The sequence below is a fragment of the Aspergillus luchuensis genome, chromosome 1, assembly GCF_016861625.1.
Source record: "Aspergillus luchuensis IFO 4308 DNA, chromosome 1, nearly complete sequence".
NCBI lineage: Eukaryota > Fungi > Ascomycota > Eurotiomycetes > Eurotiales > Aspergillaceae > Aspergillus > Aspergillus luchuensis.
Genome location: NC_054849.1, coordinates 1668063 through 1686311, shown reverse-complemented (window position 1 = coordinate 1686311; position 18249 = coordinate 1668063). Strand labels below are relative to the sequence as shown.

The window sequence follows — 18249 nt, the reverse complement described above, 5'->3', positions numbered from 1 at the left end:
GGCATGGATAGGTGTTAATGATGTATACGATTTCTAAAAACGGACGGCTGAATTTGAAGTGGAATGGGCATCACTTGATCACCAGAAGGTGCAAACTTGGCGCAAAAGCTTGGCTGCTATCATTTTTTTTCATCACTTGTTCTCTCTTTCTTTTCACTTCGACCCCCAAGAGCCCTCGTCCTGACTGGCATTTGGTACTTTCAGGCTAGGGTGGTGTATTGTGTACTCATTATCTTTTGCTTTTTCTTTTTCACTTCTGCTATCCCCTTTGCTATGAGGGCTTCTCTTCGTCTGTCTGATACTTGCGGGCCACTGGGTGTTTGCCTTCGCTAAATTTTGTTGCTGCGAAACACGGTACTGGGTGGCGTACTGGAGGCTTCTTGCTATCGTTATCTTTTCATGCTAGATGCCATTGAGCGTCTAGGGAATTTGCTGAGCTTGAATTCCAATTGATACTTCGATCAAAAACTGCGACACCTGTAAGAATGTGCGTATTCAAGACAGTAGTCTGTAATGTACTTGCTAGATCGACGGCCTGCAATTGGTGATCAGTAACGGCGTGCTTGGCAGGACGCGGTGGATTTAGGTTCAAACCGTACAAACGGGTCAAACAAGACAACAACATCCTTTCCATACGCGGGTCACCCAGTCTTCGGCGATGGGCTCCGATGCAATTGATACCTAAACACGTCAAACTATATGCCATAGTCACTACTTCCAGGTCTTCCTCCGACTGGTGCGGGACGCCATGCCCTAGACTCCGGAACTCCAGCGAATTGGCAGGCCATCTACTTGTGTTCGACCATTAACTTCTCGCCGCGTCTAACCTCGAAAGGCGGTATTCTGCGCCAGCCGACCTATAACCTATTGTCTCATGGTGGGCTGCGAGCTGTGAACTACACAAGAACAATTGGAACCCCTAGAAATCAAAAGAAAGGGTACAATCCAAATACCGGAAAAGCTCTACAATCGAGCTAAAATCAGGCCCTCAAAGAAGCATGTCCACCCGCCAACCCGCGCGCCCGCGGCGCATCGACGACGCCCTCTCGCAGCTCGTCGACTCCCTTACCCCTCCGCTCTCATTTTCCGACATCGACGATGGTTACGCCGACGACGCAGAAGAAGCCCTCGCCGCAGCAGAAGAACGACGACACCAGGACATCCTCGAGCGGTCATGGCGCATCCTCGACACCTACACGAGCGCCGCCAACAACGATCCGGCCTCGCCGCCGGGCCCCGGAATAAACAGACGGGGAAGCTTAGCAGGCGGGGAGAACATCAACAACGCGTCGGACCTGATAAAGCGGAAATTACTGCGCGAGAATGCAAGCCCCGATAAGGCGGTGCGGTTCTCGAATCTTTACTCGCGTCTGTTGACGCAGCCGGTGCTGTCGCAGAAGTGGGCTATCTTGTACCTGCTTTATAGGCTTTCTGGAGCGGATGATCATGATGGGTTTATTATGGATGATGAGGTGATGTTGGAGGCGAGGAGTCCGCCGGTCGAGCCGGCGAATTTGCAGAATGTGCTGTGGAAGGGACAGAGGACGAAACAACAGGGTTGGGGTGTTGGTGATCAGTCGGATGAGGAGGGGCCGGCGATTAGTTCGTCGGCGTCTCAGTTGCCTGGGAGAATTGAGAGGAAGGCTTCAGTGCGACGGCAGGAGTTGTTTGCGGATAAGGAACGAGAAGCGGAGGTTGATGGGGGGTTGCAGACGACGGAGAGGCCTCGAGAGACTCGGGTTACTCGTAGTCGCGCGAATACTGGGGTGAGAGAGCCGTTCAGTGATGATCAGAAGACGATAATACCGGATCCTGGTCTGGAGAAGGAGCAGAAGCCTACGGGACCTTTGGAAGATGGGCTTCTTCGTGATTTACCGTTTAATCTGCAGGGCTTGTCTTCCTCCAATCTGCAGTTCTCCTCATCGTCCATCTTGAAATTGCCGCCGTCACTGCCGTTGCCCGTCGTTTCGCTTCTGAACTCTCTTGCAGAGCCCTGTCTGTTATATCGTGGTTTGTCGTCCTTTGTTGAGAGCTCGGGCGGTGGTCTTTTGAGCCAGAGCTTGCGTGCAGCTCTCTCAAATGAGCTCCGTTCGTATCTGGGCCTAGTTGCTACGTTGGAAGGAGAGATCCGACGGGCGTTGGCGGCACCCGCAGATCCCAATGATCCTAGAAGTGCCTCTAAGAGTGGTGTGACATTGAAGCGATGCGTTGTCTGGACGCGAGATGCAACTATGGCGCTGCGATTGATGAGTCTTATTGTTGAGGAAGCTCAGAGTATGTGCTCCGATGGTGAATGGACTGTATGCAAGCTAACGTTTATATTGCAGACAAGAAAGGTGGTCAATTGATCTCTCTGATTCATGGCTTCTCGACTTCTCATGGCGACCCGTTTGTATGCGCTCTGGCAGAAAAGCTCCTCAACCATGTCACACGGCCCTTCTACGATATGCTCCGGCTTTGGATCTACGATGGCGAGCTGTCCGACCCCTACAAAGAATTCTTCGTTGTCGAGCCCGAGTTTAGGCCCAGTACGGACCCACGTCGCATTGCGACCAGTGTTTGGGAGGATAAGTATAAGCTTGACGATGAAATGGTACCTTCCATAATCACACAAGATTTTGCTAAGAAAGTTTTCCTGATCGGAAAATCACTGAACTTCATACGATATGGCTGTGGAGACTCGGGGTGGGTCGAAGCCTATTCGAAGGAAGCCTCCAAGGAACTGCGGTACGGCGATACGGCTACCTTAGAGTCTTCGATTGACGAAGCTTATAAGACTACGATGGCACGACTGATCTACCTTATGGACGATAAGTTCAAGCTCTTCGACCATCTTCGCGCGTTAAAGAAATACCTATTGCTCGGACAGGGTGATTTCATCGCCTTGCTGATGGAGTCATTAGCATCCAACCTCGACCGGCCAGCTAATTCACAGTACCGGCATACACTGACTGCCCAGTTGGAGCACGCTATTCGAGCCTCAAACGCGCAATACGACTCCCCAGATGTCCTCCGTCGACTTGATGCCCGCATGCTAGAACTCAGCCACGGAGAGATTGGCTGGGACTGCTTCACCTTGGAATACAAAATCGACGCCCCAGTAGATGTAGTCATCACACCCTGGGGCTCCACTCAATACCTAAAAGTCTTCAACTTCCTCTGGCGTGTGAAACGAGTCGAATTCGCCCTAGGCAGCACCTGGCGACGATGCATGACCGGCGCGCGCGGCGTCCTAGGAAGCGTCAACGACAAAGTCGGCTCGGACTGGAAAAGAGCAAGATGCGTAATCGCCGAGATGATCCACTTCGTGTGCCAACTCCAGTACTACATCCTATTCGAAGTGATCGAAGCAAGCTGGGACCAACTACAAGCCTCCATCTCCAAGCCTGGCTGCACTCTAGACGACCTAATCGAAGCACACACCAAATACCTCAACTCCATCACCCACAAAGGCCTTCTCGGCTCCTCCACGTCCTTCAAAAACAACACCACCTCCTCTTCCTCAGCAAACCCCAAACAACAGCAAGAAGAAGGCTTCCTCACCCAACTCCACCAGATCCTCAAAATCATGCTCGCCTACAAAGACGCCGTCGACGGCCTCTATTCCTTCTCCGTCGCAGAATTCACCCGCAGACAAGAACTCAGCGCCAAAATAGAAACTCGCACCGCCCAAGGCCGCTGGGGCCTCACTGACCGCGATCTCCGTCGCCCACTTCGAGGCCACAAGGACTCCGTCTCCTCTTCTATGTCCCCCTCCGTCGCTGCTTACACGCCAAACCTCGCCGGTGGTGGTGGTGACGACTTCGGCATCGGCACCCCTTCTTCCCTCAATCCTCACGACCTTTCCGCAGACGACCATATGCTCGCTTCCCTGCGCGTCCGCCTCCGCGACCTCTCCGCAGAGTTCCGCTCTCGTCTCAACGTCCTCCTAGGCGACCTTGCCTACCAGCCTGACGTGGACATGCGGTTCCTGGGCGTCGTCATGAACTTTAATGATGTATATGAACCCGTTCGGAGACGCAGGACCGCGGGCTCCAGTTCGCGTGATAAGGAGAGGGCGAGACGTAAGGCGGCCGCTGTTGCGGCTGCTAATGCGACTGCTGCTGCGGAGGGTAATGCGTCGTCGTCAAAGGAGGCGAGGAGAGAGAAAGAAAGAGAGAAAGCGGAAAATAGCGGGACTGGAAGCGCTACTGGGTAATAAGTTGTAGATGTTTGTGGAGAGTCTTGGGCTGTATATTTATCCCCCCTCCACTCAGCCTACTGAGGAGGTTTTTTTTTTGGGTCTGTCTGTGTTTGATCGTCTGAATTCTGTACAAGTTCATGGAGTCAAGGATGGATGGATGGCATGGTACGGGCTGGATGGGAACTGAAGCGAAGTGATAAATTCATAAAATTCATAAAATGAGAAGTTATAACGATCTCATGTATAGTCAATCAACTTTATTAGAACCAATAGATTGTAAGAAGTTACACATGTCTCTCCCTTGTATTTCAATTCCTTACTAGATACTCCGTACTTGTAGTAGATAACCAAAGCGGAGATAAATCCACCCAAATTTTATTTTATCTCCGCACCCTCACGTGGAAAATTTCCCCAAAACTTTCTGGCGACCATCGATTCCTCAAACTCATACACCTAACTATTCTTTTTTTTTTATTCACCACTGAACTACAATTTTTTCCTCCGTTGTACTCTCCCATAGTTTTTATATTTGGGACGACGCGACTCATATACACTGAAAAACTCTTGTTTAATTTTGTCTATTGCCCGGTCCGCGAAATCGAACGATTCTTACTACAATACCCGTCGCATCGCTCAATGTCGAGCAGCCCCCAAGAATCTCCACAACAACAGCACAAAGAACAACAACACATCCCGGCTTGGAAGAAGATGGGTCTGAAACTCAAGAACGCCAAGGATACGGTGGAGGCGACGGAAAAGAAAAAGGGAGATGTGGACGCCAGGGAAACAAATGTGGAGAAGAAGCAGGATCGCAAGAAGAGCAAGAAGAGACGGCTTGAGAATGATGATGATGATGAAGGGGAGGGTAAGGAGGTGAAGGAGGATGATGCGGAGAAGAAGAGAAAGAAGAAGAAGAAGAGTGTGTCGTTTTCGGAGGACGCGAAGAAATTGGATGGTGATGCGGACGATCAGGAAGAGGAGCAGGAACAAGCTCAGGAGGAGCAGGATAAAATGCAGGTTGATGCTGAGGGTAATGGTGATGATGATGATACCGGGGACAAGGCCGATGATGAAGGCGAGGGAAAGAAAAAGAAGAAGGAAAAGAAGAAGAAGAACAAGAAGCAGGACGGTTCGAATGATGCTTCATCCACCACAACACCGAGAATCCACGAAACACCTATCCTTTCCTACCTGAGTCTGTACCACAAGCATCGGTCGGCGTGGAAGTTCCAGAAGAATCGCGAGACGCATCTCTTCAAGCATGTTTTGTCGCTGGAGCAGGTCCCAACGCTGTACAATGCGGCTTTGCTTGCCTATTTGCAGGGGTTGAAGAGCGAAGGTGCGAAGTTGCGGTTGCGACAGATTGCCGAGGAGGTCATCAAGGCGGAGGTGGATGCCGAGGAGGATCAACCTAGTGCTCCTGCAGAGACGGAGGAGTCGAAGGAGGGCTCTTCTTCTGAGGCCAACGAGAGCACCGCGGCGACGGATAAGGCCAGTTACGACAAGGCTGTTGGTGTCTTCCGGACACGCTTGGCTGCGGGTCAAGAAGATATTGATTGTCAGGATGTTACTGCGCAGCTCAATGCGGAGACACTGAAGAAGTACGAGAATAGGGCACGGGCTGAGCTCATTCTGTTTGCTGTTAACGGCACGCTGTTCAATTATCACAAGCCCAAGCCTGCTGCGCAGAAAGGAAAGAAGGGGGCTCAGGCCCAGCCTGGCAAGAAAAAGAAGAAGAACCGTACTGCTATCGTTGAGATCTCGAGCAGCAGTGAGAGCGAGAGTTCTAGCGACAGTGATAGCGACAGCGACAGTGACGATGAGAAGAAGACCAAGGCTAAGCCTGCAGCTGCTAAAGCCTCGTCGTCTAAGGACAGCGCTGACAGTGATAGTGACAGCAGCAGCAGCAGCAGTGATAGCGACAGCGATTCGGATAGCTCAAGTTCGAGCGACTAACTGTGATGCCACTTTTGGATTGTCGGGTGCTCGTGCTTTCGTATATTGGCACACCCTATCAATGACCTGCTGTTTGATCGTTAATGTTACAAAAAAAGCGAGATGTTTATAGAAGCTTCTATATAGACCATCATGTCCAGTTATAGACATTGCTATAGCTTGATCAATCACAACTCTGGTAGTTGCCTAACTGCTATTGCCAAACTTAGTTTCGTCATGGTAAGAAGTAGTTGGGTAGTAGACAACTCATACTATTAGTAGTAAGTACTTTCTAAGTAGATGCAAGGCTCTTTTAGTGGACCGATTCGATCTCTCTATGACAACAGCAGCCGATATTTTCTTCCCGACTAGTAAGAATGACTTCAAAACATCTGGTAGTTTTCTAGAATGAAAACTACATCACAGCTAGGTCGTCTTAAACCACTCAATTGGGTTAGTTATATCGTGATGATAGTACTGAACTAATATATATAGTGAAGTAGCACCAAGATTTAAGTACTACTACTAATCAACGGTACTAGTGATACTGCACTAAACAACTATGAATGAGAGAATCCAGTTGGCAACATAGAAGACACAAGGATCGAAGTATAAAATCGAGAAGAACAATCTCTAATAGTTGATGAAGAGCTTAATACGTAGTTGATCGTTGAGCGATGAGAGATGAGCGGCACAATGATGAAGCCGTGAAGGCGGTGACGCTGGAGCTTACTCAAACGGGGACCCAAAGCTTAGAGCTCCGGCCAGGCACCCTCTGGCACGCGTCCTCTGCCAACGTCCCTCCTCCCTCGTCCTCGATCCTTCATTCCCCCATCTCGATTCCATTTTCATTTCGCTATAAGACTAGTTAACTTCCATTGTAATCTCGAATCGAGTTTGATATACTATCGCCATCATGTCTGGTGAGACTTCCCGGACCCTCTTGATTGAACCGGCTTCCATGACTTCATCGATAGACTGACAACCTCTGTGATCAGGAAGTGCATATGACAGACACATTACCATCTTCTCGGACTCGGGTCGTCTGTACCAAGTTGGTAAGTGACCCTCTCTTCATCAGCACCGCCTCTATCCGACGACCTTCGAAGTACTCCGATCACGGACCACGTTAGACCATCAAGACCGCCTACTCACCATTGATGCCCTCGGCGCTTAGAATATGCCTTCAAGGCTATCACCTCGGCCAACATCACCTCGATAGGTGTGAAGGGCAAGAACTGCGCTGTGGTTCTGTTCCAGAAGAAAGTTGCTGTAAGCTCGTCCCCGCCGCCCGAGACGGCCTGTCGGTCATCCTCTGATAACATACCAGGACAAATTGATCGACCCCTCCTCCGTTTCGTACATTTTCAGACTTTCCCCGTCAGTGGGCTGTGTGATGACCGGCTCCATCGCCGATGCGAGGGCCAGTGTTGACCGTGCTCGTGGTGAGGCGGCTGAATTCCGATACAAGTATGGCTACGAGATGCCCTGTGATGTCCTCGCAAAGCGACTTGGCAATATCAATCAGGTCTACACGCAAAGGGTATGTGTCACCTGCCCAGGAATCTTGCCCGGGACATTGGCTGATGGATCACGTTCACCCTCTAGGCTTACATGCGTCCCCTCGGAGTTGCCACGACCCTGGTATCTGTTGATTCGGAGAAGGGCCCCCAGCTCTACAAGGTCGATCCTGCCGGATACTATATCGGATATAAGGCGACTGCATCTGGACCGAAGCAGCAAGAGGCGATCACTTACTTGGAGAAGAAGCTGAAGAACAAGGAGTACGCTGACGGCAGCTGGGAGGATGTGGTGGAGCTGGGAATCACAGCTTTGAGCAATGTGCTGAGTGTTGATTTCAAGAAACACGAATTGGAGATCGGAATCGTGGGAGGGCCACGAGCAGATGGCCAGGAAGGGACAGACATTGGTTTCCGGAGTTTGACGGAGGAGGAGATCGACGAACGACTGCAGGCTATCAGCGAGAAGGACTGAGCTGGGTTTCATTGTTTTTTTACTGGGAGCATCCATGTTGGTAGACGCAAACGATCGATGAACATCATTATTTTTCTCTGATGCCATGAGCTGGCCTGTGTCTGACGAAACTCTATTCCCCATCCTGGTCGGTTGACTTGCTTTTTGCACCGCTGCTGTACTTGACATCCAAAACCTGGAAAGCCCCCTTGCAGCTACTGTAACCGGGGCTCCTGTATCGGAAAGACCCGTCGCCTGTTCCTCCGGACTGGTGGCGAATCTGGGGATAGACAAGCACGGTGCGATAAAGTATGGTCTTGGCGATCTGACAGGCTTAGAGGGGGGAGTTGCTTATCTGCACGCTCCATGCTGCAGCACTTGTTACTAAAGAAAGGAACGGCGGTACCGGGATTATCGATGCAAAGCAATGTCAGACGTCTACTGCTATGAAGTTTGGAGCGTGCTATCTGCAAGCTGTAGCACTCAATGGGAAAGCAATCTCTCCGGGCTAGCGTTTTGCACTGAAGCAACGTTGACCATGCTCATTGGAGGAGCATGATGAAACTTGCCACCGAGGAGGTCGGGACGGAGATACTACTACTACCTTAGTACTGTTCGTATCCTGCAAGTAGACGTGAAGTGACAGACAAGGAAGGAGAGAGCAACAGCCCCGGATGAACGACGGGAAGGAACTAGTAGTATTCCATAGTATGGAGTAGTAAGAACCAAGTCAATGGTTGGATTGCGCGAGTAAACTTCAAGCCTGAGGCTGCGGTGTTTGCTTTTCCATTTTCAGCTGGTTTACTCGCCTCTTTGTGGCTGAGCTGGAAGTTGTGGCTTTCGCGGTTTCTTTTTGGCCGCCGTTTCTATCTTTGTCCATTTTGCTTCTTTTTTCTTTTTCGTTTTTTTTCTCGTTGTTGACGCCCTTGCCTGTTCGCCGTGGGACCGAACGGTGCCTGAACCTAAACCGAGTCAGTGTCAAAGCCAAATCCTTGCGAGGATTTCCCTGCACTGGCACTCGATTATTCCCTTCTTGTCGATATCTCCGTCGCAACTTGCAGCTGATGTGAACTATGAATTACTAGGGTGTGGCGTTTACCGAGGGTGGATGACCCTCATCCCAGCTGGCAGTAACTCGCACTTCCCACTTATTTTCTTATTTTTTTCTTAGTGTGTCTTTGACAACCTCGAGTCCCGCTACTTACTTACTAGGATTAGACTAACTAATCATGCCATGGGTTGATGGTCCATCTGCTACATGCTTGCCCGTCTCCACCCAATCTGCAAGATGAACCAAGATCCAGCACTTTCCCCTAAAACCAAAAAAAGTCAAAATATACTAAAATAAATCATAATAAAATTTTCATTGTGGCTTTATCGGTTATCCCACTGGTGTGGTCCCTCTGTGACACATGCGGCGATGTATCACCCTGTCCACCTTCTCCACCCACAAGCCGGTGGAGTCTCTCTCTCTCTCTCTCTCTCTGCCCGGCCCCAATCTTGAATATCGTTTCTAGTGTTGATTTTCTTTTTCCAATATTCCCACCCCTGCGTTGACTGCTATCGCCGGTTGCCGTGACCCAGTTTTGTGTATCGCTCATTTTCCCTTATGCATATGCAGACCCATAAGCATTGATCCCCCTACCTGGACCAGCTGCTTAGCGTCGCGCTTAGATATCAGCCTTAGATCCATTCGCCGTGGGTGGACATCCCAGGCCCTTTCGGACACATGGCTCTCATGGGGCCCGTTTCCTACTATTGATCCACAATGGGTGTCATTATCCAGCTGCAGTCCCTAGCTGTGATGTCCTCCTTTCTCCATCAGCGTCCGTCAATGCAGCCAGCCACTACTCATGATGATGATCCTCTTTCACCATGTTCCCCATCGCCGGGCTGATGGCCCATGGTCATCCAAAGTATCCATGGCTGAACGTTAAGCTTAAAAGGATATCCCACCCTCGGCCTTCAGATAGTAATATCATACAAAGACATCAGAGCTCGACTCACCAAGAATATAAAGGTCGCCTTGTCTCTTCTAGTCAATTGACTTGACCGTTACTCTAGCACACTCCATTCTTTCTCTCCTCTTGGATATAGTTCCCTTTAGTGCCTTTTGTTGCACCCTTCATCTCTACTTACCTTTAATCACTTTTCGGAAGCAACTTCAAGTTTACTACAATTGCAATGGCTGATGGACGTAAGTATCGACTTCTACACTTCACCACACTACCCTGGAGTCGTCAATGGCATTGACATATTGTAGTCAACGAAGCTCGTGCCCTGCGGGTGGCCGAAATCATAAACGACTACCGAACTCTACTTGTGCACATTTCCCAGCAGAACGTCCAGATCCCGAGTGCAGAAGCCAACGAAGAGGGCTACAAGACGATCGGAGAAGGCCTGGCTGCTGCCCAGGCATTGATGTCGTCCAACTACAATCCCAGCATGACACCTGCCCAGTCGAACGTGGAGACGGAGAAGGCGGAGTTGCAGAGAGTGATTCTTGATGCCAGCGCCCGGCGCTTTCAAGCCCATCGCATCTACCTTCGCGTGGCAGCCGCCAGAAGATGGGCTATCAACCGTCAGAACATCCTGCGAGGACAACAACCTGGACCTCAACACGCTGCTCAACTCAAGACTGTGAGCAACACGTTCCGACAGGTGAGCAAAGCCCTGAGCCCTACGGCCATTGAACCACTGACTGATCCTGAATACAACAATAGGAAATGGCACAAGTGACAGACCAATACGTCGTTGCTGATCTCCGGGCTGCAGACACGCGGGCAGGTCATTGGCTTGCCGACGATCCTTCCCTGCCCGTGATCCTTACCTGGATCCGTTCTCACCCATGAATTGCTGGGCTCACGATGTGCAACTTACTATACACCTGATTCTTTCGGGAGGACGAGAAGTTGCAGTGTACGGATATATGATGTTCTGAATGGTTTTCGGGCTTACGGCACCAATTTGCTTGGTTATTTCGGTATACCCATGATGTGGGCGGTTTGTTATCCGCAATTTTTGGGCGCAGGTCGCTCGTCATGTTCTGTTTTTGGAAAAGAAAAGCTGTTTGATTCCCTATGATACGCCTCTTATGTTCGGTTATACTTTTTCTTCTTTGCATTTACCCTTTTTCGGCTTTCATGTTGATCTGCTACTTTGTTCGGTTTCCCTTCATGTCATGATATCCCCCTTGAATTATGGCTTACGCTAGATGCGATTTAATTGGATATCCCCCGCGAGGGTCAATTTACTCTATTTTTGTTTCTCAATGTGCTTTTTTGTTTTGGTAATTATTCCCCTAAATTGCCTTGGAGTTGCTCCGAGCAGCCAGATCATTTTGGGACTATCGATGCAAGTATGCAACCCAAGGCAGGGATGTTGCTGCCTTAGCGGTAGACTAGTGCGACTCCGACACTTTCCTCATTATTGACGGATCAATTTTCCGCTCTGCAAAGCTGAAGCGAACAATCAATCTATCGGTGATAGTTCTTGTTAGTCCTTGGCATGTTACGAATCTCTCCTCCTAGCCGAGGGAATTGGTACGACCAAAACCATCCACATGGGCAACGGTCTACTTCTGCGACACGCCACAATGATGTCGAAAGAGAAGGATGATAGCGCGTGGCTTGCCAGTCGTTTCCTGTCAAGCAGTCGGCAAGCCCGCGCTGTGGACCCGACGGGTTAGTGTGGAGAAGGGGGAGAATTCTCGAATAATTATCCAAAATTTTTGAAACGGGAACCTTTGAGTTTGCTCGGAATAGTAGTAGGTTCCAGTTTGTCCACATGGCTAGGGTTGAAGCGGGAAACGGCCTACCAGCTGCTGGAGTCAAATTTTTCTCATTGGCGTCAAATTTACCGTGTCGAGGGGCGAAACGCTCTGGCCGGAGCGACAGATAGACACGAAACGAGATCCTCACGTTCGACTCATCCAATGACAGCCGCCGGAGTTACCGAAGTGCTGGGTCGCTGCTAAAATCTTGGGTGCAGCTGGTCGAGGACATCCCAGCTGAACTGGATGGGGCGGGGAGGATCCATTGCTGCATGCGCCCGGAAAGCGAAATGGAGATGGGTTGGAGAAAGCAGAAAGTCAAAGGAAAAAAAGTCATTAGGGGACTAGCCTCTGACGCAGATGCACGGCGGTTCCCTTGAGATCTGTCCATTCTTCTCAACCAGTTTGAAAAAAAATTTTATCGCAGGTCAAATTCTGATTTGGCAGATCTGCTCCAAATTGCAATGCTGGTGGATTCAAACTGTGGCCGTGCAACCGTGCCCTGCAGTAGCTTAAAGTCCCACGCGCCAATCAGTGCCCCGGCCGTGCGGTAGAGGCAAAGGTTTCAGCTGAGAAGGTCCAGGAAACTGATCCACTCGGTCGCTTTCACGTTCTTAATTCTTCTTAATCTGTTTCCTGGTCTGGTTTAGGGCTTTCAGTCACTGGCGAGGCGGGGATCCCGTCGGACTTGCTGCCGCTCACTGATCATCTATCCCGGATGGACCCTCTTGTTTTACTATCAAGGTGATGACTACGTATCCTGGTCCAAACTAACTAATTTAGTTACCTATCTATCTAGTGACTGAGAGTTGATGTCCCTTTTGGTCGTCGATGGGTCCCCAAACCTAGGCCACGAGGTTGCAGGATTAGTGTCATCTGTCACGTTCGGCCAGGATCCATGGTACAACCGGGAATGCTCATTCCTTAATTTCGTTTCCGCTATTCCTCTCATTCGACCGTGCCTCGACAATGCTTTCTACTCGTTACAGCACTAATAGCTACTACCACTATGGTTGCATCTACCCCTGTCTCCCCGTGCCTCGATCTTGACGAGGATGAGATCGGTAGTTGTGATGGTCTCCATAGTCCAGAACAAAGCGAGATGCATCATGCGCGCGCTCCCACCTCGCATCCTAATTACTTGGTCTGGTCGGAACAAGTCATTCAATGCTCCCTTACGTGGCCTATACTTTTGAACTACCGCTCATCACAGAGCACTGGACCATAGAATTCCTGCTACTTCGATGTTACCCACGGTCATGCCGGACGTCGGGAAGTTGTAACCTCAGCTCCCATGATATCTCCGGAGACGTGAACTACCCCGAGATACATCATGCGCTTGGTAATTTCCCTTAGGAATGTCATCTGAACTGAGATGCACCGGGGACGATCTATGCAAGTCTGGGGATTGGATTGTCGAACCAGGGTCCCTCCCCGATGGCCGATCTCCTTGTTCTCGTGACAGATACTCAGGCACAGATCACTTGAGGAATTTTAAGCGTCCCCGCCCTGTTCTACCCGGTCTAGTCTCATCTAACCTCCCCGAGAGGTGAACTATCAAGGAAGCACACGATATAGTGTCGTAGCCATGGAGCCCTATACTGCCAGGAAGACTATCTTTTACAATTTAGAGCATGGCATGGTCAGACAAGAAATGACCGACGCCACCGACGGCACCTCTTGTGTTTCAAGAGGGCTTCACAAGCCGAACATGACAGTGTGCTATTCACTGAATAGAGATATAAATTCAGGATTCTTCCATTAGACTCTTGGAGTAGCAGTAGATGCCCATCAGCTTCCTGAAATCCCAGTCAGCCACATTTTGATGATCACATAAGCGCAGACCACCTGTCTCCTGCAGCCACAGTTGCACCGCCGCGATTGACCCTGAGCCAATCAGAAGTCCGAACTGCCGTTATTTATATAGTGTACTTAGTACCATACAGGAGAGGTGACCTAAGGCAGGTACAATCATCCCACCCCCCCCTGCTGCATCGTTCATTCCTTCCGACTGACTCTTCCCGGGTTCTGCTTACCAGCCTCTTGCATGCTGGTAAGTGCTTTTGATTATTGCCGACCATGGCTTTCTCGCGATTGATCCACTGTCTCGTACTTTTCATCGTTGTTCTTATCCTTTCTGCTCGGTACTTTTGGAATGACGCAGCTGTGCTTCCGCTCCAGCCCAATTCTGCACCTACTACCGACACGAACGCTACCATCCCAGCCATGTCTTCTGGTCTGAAGTCCGTGGCCTACTTCGTCAATTGGGTGAGCATGCACTCGATCTTGGCTGCCGTATCCCAACCCGACACGGGAGGCCAGTCCACTCGTATAGTAGTTGTTCTAATGCCAATGCTAGGCGATTTATGGCCGCAACTACAATCCTCAGGACATCCCGGCCGACAAGCTGACTCATGTCCTATACGCATTTGCTAACGTTCGTCCGGACACTGGTGAAGTGTAAGCTCTCCACTTCTCTGCAGCACATGGCTGATCACCCCCTTGCCACCGGATCAGCCGCACTGACTTCTCGCCACAGTTATCTGTCCGACACCTGGTCGGACATTGAGAAGCACTACCCCACAGACTCCTGGAATGACGTCGGTACCAATGTCTATGGCTGTGTTAAGCAGTTGTTTTTGCTCAAGCAGCAAAATAGGAAGTTGAAGGTCTTGCTCTCTATTGGCGGTTGGACCTACTCTCCCAATTTCGCTCAGGCCGCTAGCACTGATGCTGGCCGCACTAAGTTTGCTGAGACTGCAACTAAACTGGTCACTGATCTTGGATTCGATGGTATGTGACTGGTTTGTGGCAATACGTGGGACATGATTCGCTAATGCTGGTGATTACAGGCATCGATATCGATTGGGAGTACCCCAAAGGTTAGTTTTTCGGATTGTTGGGGAGATGAGTAACCAGTTAGGTGTGGATACTAAGACGACTACCTACAGATGATACAGAAGCGCAAAATATGGTCCTTCTGCTTCAGAAGTGCCGTGAGGTGAGCTTTCTCCTCGATCGTAATGCGCGCACGCATGCACTAACTTTGTCTAGACTCTGGATGCGACTGCTGGTGCGAACAGGAAGTTCCTTCTCACTATCGCTTGTCCAGCTGGTAAGTGGATTATATTATTTGTTTCTACTCGGGGCGAGACCAAGTCAGACCCAGTGAATGCTGATCTCATGTAGGTCCTGCTAATTACACCAAGCTCAAGCTGTCTCAGATGACGCCATACCTGGACTTCTACAACTTGATGGCCTACGACTATGCTGGAAGTTGGGACACTGTTGCTGGTCATCAAGCCAACTTGTATCCCTCGGCTGACAAGCCAGCGTCGACGCCATTCTCAACCAATGAGGCAGTGAATTACTACATCCAGAAGGGTGGGGTCCCCTCGTCCAAGATAATCCTGGGAATGCCGCTGTATGGGCGTGCCTTTACCAACACTGATGGACCCGGGACCGCATTCTCGGGGGTCGGACAGGGAAGCTGGGAGCAAGGTGTCTGGGACTACAAAGCGCTGCCCAGAACAGGAGCCACTGAACATGTCGATGCCAGCCTGGGTGCATCCTGGAGTTATGATCCCACGGCACGCACTATGGTTTCCTACGACACTGTGGCTGTGGGCGAGATGAAGTTGGACTATATCACCAAGCTTCAGCTCGGCGGTGGCATGTGGTGGGAAACCAGCGGCGACAAAGGAGGAAAGACGGCCAACAAAGCTGACGGCAGTCTGATTGGAACCTTCGTGGAAGGGATTGGAGGCGTGTCAGCCCTCGACCAATCGCAGAATGTGCTTTCCTACCCTGAGAGCAAGTACGACAACCTGAGGAACGCATTTCAGTAGAGCGATTGATACCCTCATTTATCTATCAGTTTAGTTGAGCAGGCTTTTCTCATTTACATGTGGTTTGTCTACGTATTAGGTAGTCTAAATTGAGAGCGGTTTCGAATTTTTTTCATTTCTCATTGCTCGGGCACTATGGGACGATCAAAGCGCACACATCCCAACCTCATCCACCACACATTCACGACCGACATTGCTAGGCGCTACCGGAAAGAAGACATGGCGAAACGATCGACTTAGTCCATTTATTTGGACTCGTCGAAGACGTAGGTGAGGTGGCACTTTCCGCAGTACTGGCGGTTGTGCATAGCGGCCATGAAGATACCAGCACCGCACTAGGAGATCCAAAGTTAGCAAGATGCACCAACAGCATGATTCAGCCATAAAATGGAATATTAGACATACCTCGGGGGAGGGGCACTCGCGGCGGAGACGCTCGATCTTGCCATCACCGTCGACCTTGTAGTACTTGAGGACGGCAAGCTTGGTCTTCTTGTGCTTGTGCTTGATCTTCTTGGGGGTGGTGTAGACCTTCTTCTTGCGCTTCTTACCACCACCACGCAGGCGGAGCACCAGGTGGAGGGTGGACTCCTTCTGGATGTTGTAGTCCGAAAGAGTACGGCCGTCCTCGAGCTGCTTACCAGCGAAGATCAGACGCTGCTGGTCGGGGGGGATACCCTCCTTGTCTGAACATCATCATCATTAGAATATGTTCTAACTGGATTATGTAGGCCGTGTGTGTATGCTTACCCTGGATCTTGGACTTGACATTGTCAATGGTGTCCGAGGACTCCACCTCGAGGGTGATAGTCTTACCCGTGAGGGTCTTGACGAAGATCTGCATCTTGATGAAGGTCTGATTTCAGAGAAAATAGGTTGTTAGTTGATAATTCTACTGGTGGTTTTGAGCAAAGATAGGGGTTGAATATCATCGGCGTTTCGCATCTCATCTTCGTTTCTTGGTCACATATTTTCGCCATCCAGGATTTCTGGTATCTTGCGCGCTAAGTTGTGCACATGAGATTTATTTTTTTTCCTTTCTGAAATATGTGAAAGAAATGACGATGAGATGTCGCAGATAATATTGAATCCCTTTTTTCCTTTGTCACATAGTAGATGTATAGGGGGCTCAACTCACCTCGACAAGACTTGTCTTCCTAAACCTTCGACGATCGTGGTAGGAAAATATCCTCGGTGGTGGTGGGCTTCGTTAAAATTGGTTGTGCGGTCACGTGGTGCCCATATTACCGAGTCGGGCGTAGTGCGGGTGGACCATTCGGATAATCAGCCCTCCGGGTCCTCGGTCATGTGATGGTCTGCGGCTGAGGTCACGGGATGTTGATGTTGCTGACTGATGACTTTTGACAACGGTTTCTTGGATATGTCAGTTTTGGTGCCTGCATCGCCAGGCAGAAACACGGCACGGAAAAGCCAGGCAGAAAGTACGACTAGAACTAAAACCAACTAGTTAGACTTGGTGCAAATCCAGCCTCTCAGCGCATCGACGTCAACTTCGTCATCGTCATCATTTGCCCGCCCATCCCTCCGCTCAGTTGCTAATTATTGATTGAATAACATGCGGACAGGAGTCAATTATTAAATGGGCTATTGCAGAGGAAGGGTGAAATAATGTTTCAAACCCTCACAGGCCACAGGTCGCCTCCTCCCGTCATTTATAAGAGGCAAAATGTGGGATTAGATCGATAATGGAGATAGGGTGGTTGTCTGGACCGCTGGGAGAAGCCAGGCGAGAAGCAACCTCCTTGCAGGTTGCAACTAAACCTGCCGGATCGTAAGCTTTAATTGTGTTCGGACCACTGGTTGCTGCGGCGGGCTGCTAATGCTCCGTGCTGGAACCAGGGCGCGATCCACTGCGCTGGCCAAATCGCCGGGCTCCATGCCAAGGGGCGCTGGTTTCCCTGACGCCTCAGCCGACCCCGTTGCTAGGCCAACCACGCCATTGTTGATCTGAACCGTGGGCGATAGATCGGGATAGCTTCATCATCTCCATCCACCTTTCCCTGGTTCCCACCTCTAAATACCTTAAAAGACTTCCTTGGTTCTTACCTTCCCATCTTCCCCAACCTTTATTGAAGCAGGAGTATTCAGCCCGTTTCTACCAATTCGCGTTGCAGGGAAGCTTTTTATAAGGGCTTCGATTGCATCTTCAGTTTGCGACTTGTCCAGCGCATTCTAAATAGCTGTCGCAAGAAATCTTCCTTTGCATAGATCTAGTGCAGAGGCTGCGTTAATTCCTTAACTGCTGCGCTTGCTTTCCTTCCTTCTTCTGCGTCTTCTTTAACCTTTTTTTCTTCCTAGCGTGAGTGTTCTAATTGAGGAGATCACCGACTGACACCACTGCAGGGCGGTTCATTACCATCTTGTCGGCCCAGCCGCGTGGCTAGTATTGCGTGAGGTTGGTAACTCTCGGCGCTGGATGTGAATTCTTGCACAGTAACATGGTGCAGAAAGCTTACGCATTTAAATCCTCCAGATCCGACCAAACACCAAGGTCTGTCAATCCGTCGGTCAAGCAC

At 50.2% G+C, this 18249-nt stretch overlaps 6 protein-coding genes across 6 annotated transcripts; 5 read left to right on the top strand and 1 right to left on the bottom strand.

Moving 5' to 3' along the window:
• Window positions 1–998: 998 nt before the first annotated feature.
• On the top strand, window positions 999–4198 carry SPC98 (tubulin gamma complex associated family protein; the record flags this gene model as incomplete). Its single annotated transcript, XM_041688790.1, has 2 exons — window positions 999–2274; window positions 2328–4198. The coding sequence occupies 2 exons, from the start codon at window positions 999–1001 to the stop codon at window positions 4196–4198; spliced, it is 3147 nt and encodes a 1048-aa protein (XP_041537302.1).
• Window positions 4199–4819: 621 nt separating this feature from the next.
• On the top strand, window positions 4820–6139 carry AKAW2_10581A (WKF domain-containing protein; the record flags this gene model as incomplete). The annotated part of the gene is made up of 1 exon (XM_041688779.1): window positions 4820–6139. One exon carries the CDS (start codon window positions 4820–4822, stop codon window positions 6137–6139), a length of 1320 nt encoding a protein of 439 aa, XP_041537301.1.
• A 1375-nt stretch (window positions 6140–7514) lies between these two features.
• On the top strand, window positions 7515–8113 carry prs2 (proteasome core particle subunit alpha 1; the record flags this gene model as incomplete). The annotated part of the gene is made up of 2 exons (XM_041688768.1): window positions 7515–7661; window positions 7727–8113. The coding sequence occupies 2 exons, from the start codon at window positions 7515–7517 to the stop codon at window positions 8111–8113; spliced, it is 534 nt and encodes a 177-aa protein (XP_041537300.1).
• A 2163-nt stretch (window positions 8114–10276) lies between these two features.
• Window positions 10277–10944, top strand: AKAW2_10579A (uncharacterized protein; the record flags this gene model as incomplete). Its single annotated transcript, XM_041688756.1, has 3 exons — window positions 10277–10289; window positions 10356–10753; window positions 10816–10944. 3 exons carry the CDS (start codon window positions 10277–10279, stop codon window positions 10942–10944), a joined length of 540 nt encoding a protein of 179 aa, XP_041537299.1.
• A 2967-nt stretch (window positions 10945–13911) lies between these two features.
• On the top strand, window positions 13912–15712 carry AKAW2_10578A (glycoside hydrolase family 18 protein; the record flags this gene model as incomplete). Its single annotated transcript, XM_041688745.1, has 8 exons — window positions 13912–13917; window positions 14046–14132; window positions 14224–14324; window positions 14404–14657; window positions 14717–14746; window positions 14816–14865; window positions 14919–14979; window positions 15054–15712. The coding sequence occupies 8 exons, from the start codon at window positions 13912–13914 to the stop codon at window positions 15710–15712; spliced, it is 1248 nt and encodes a 415-aa protein (XP_041537298.1).
• Window positions 15713–15957: 245 nt separating this feature from the next.
• On the bottom strand, window positions 15958–16556 carry UBI::CRP6 (ubiquitin-ribosomal 40S subunit protein eS31 fusion protein; the record flags this gene model as incomplete). The annotated part of the gene is made up of 3 exons (XM_041688734.1): window positions 15958–16047; window positions 16118–16398; window positions 16463–16556. 3 exons carry the CDS (start codon window positions 16554–16556, stop codon window positions 15958–15960), a joined length of 465 nt encoding a protein of 154 aa, XP_041537297.1.
• Window positions 16557–18249: the final 1693 nt, after the last annotated feature.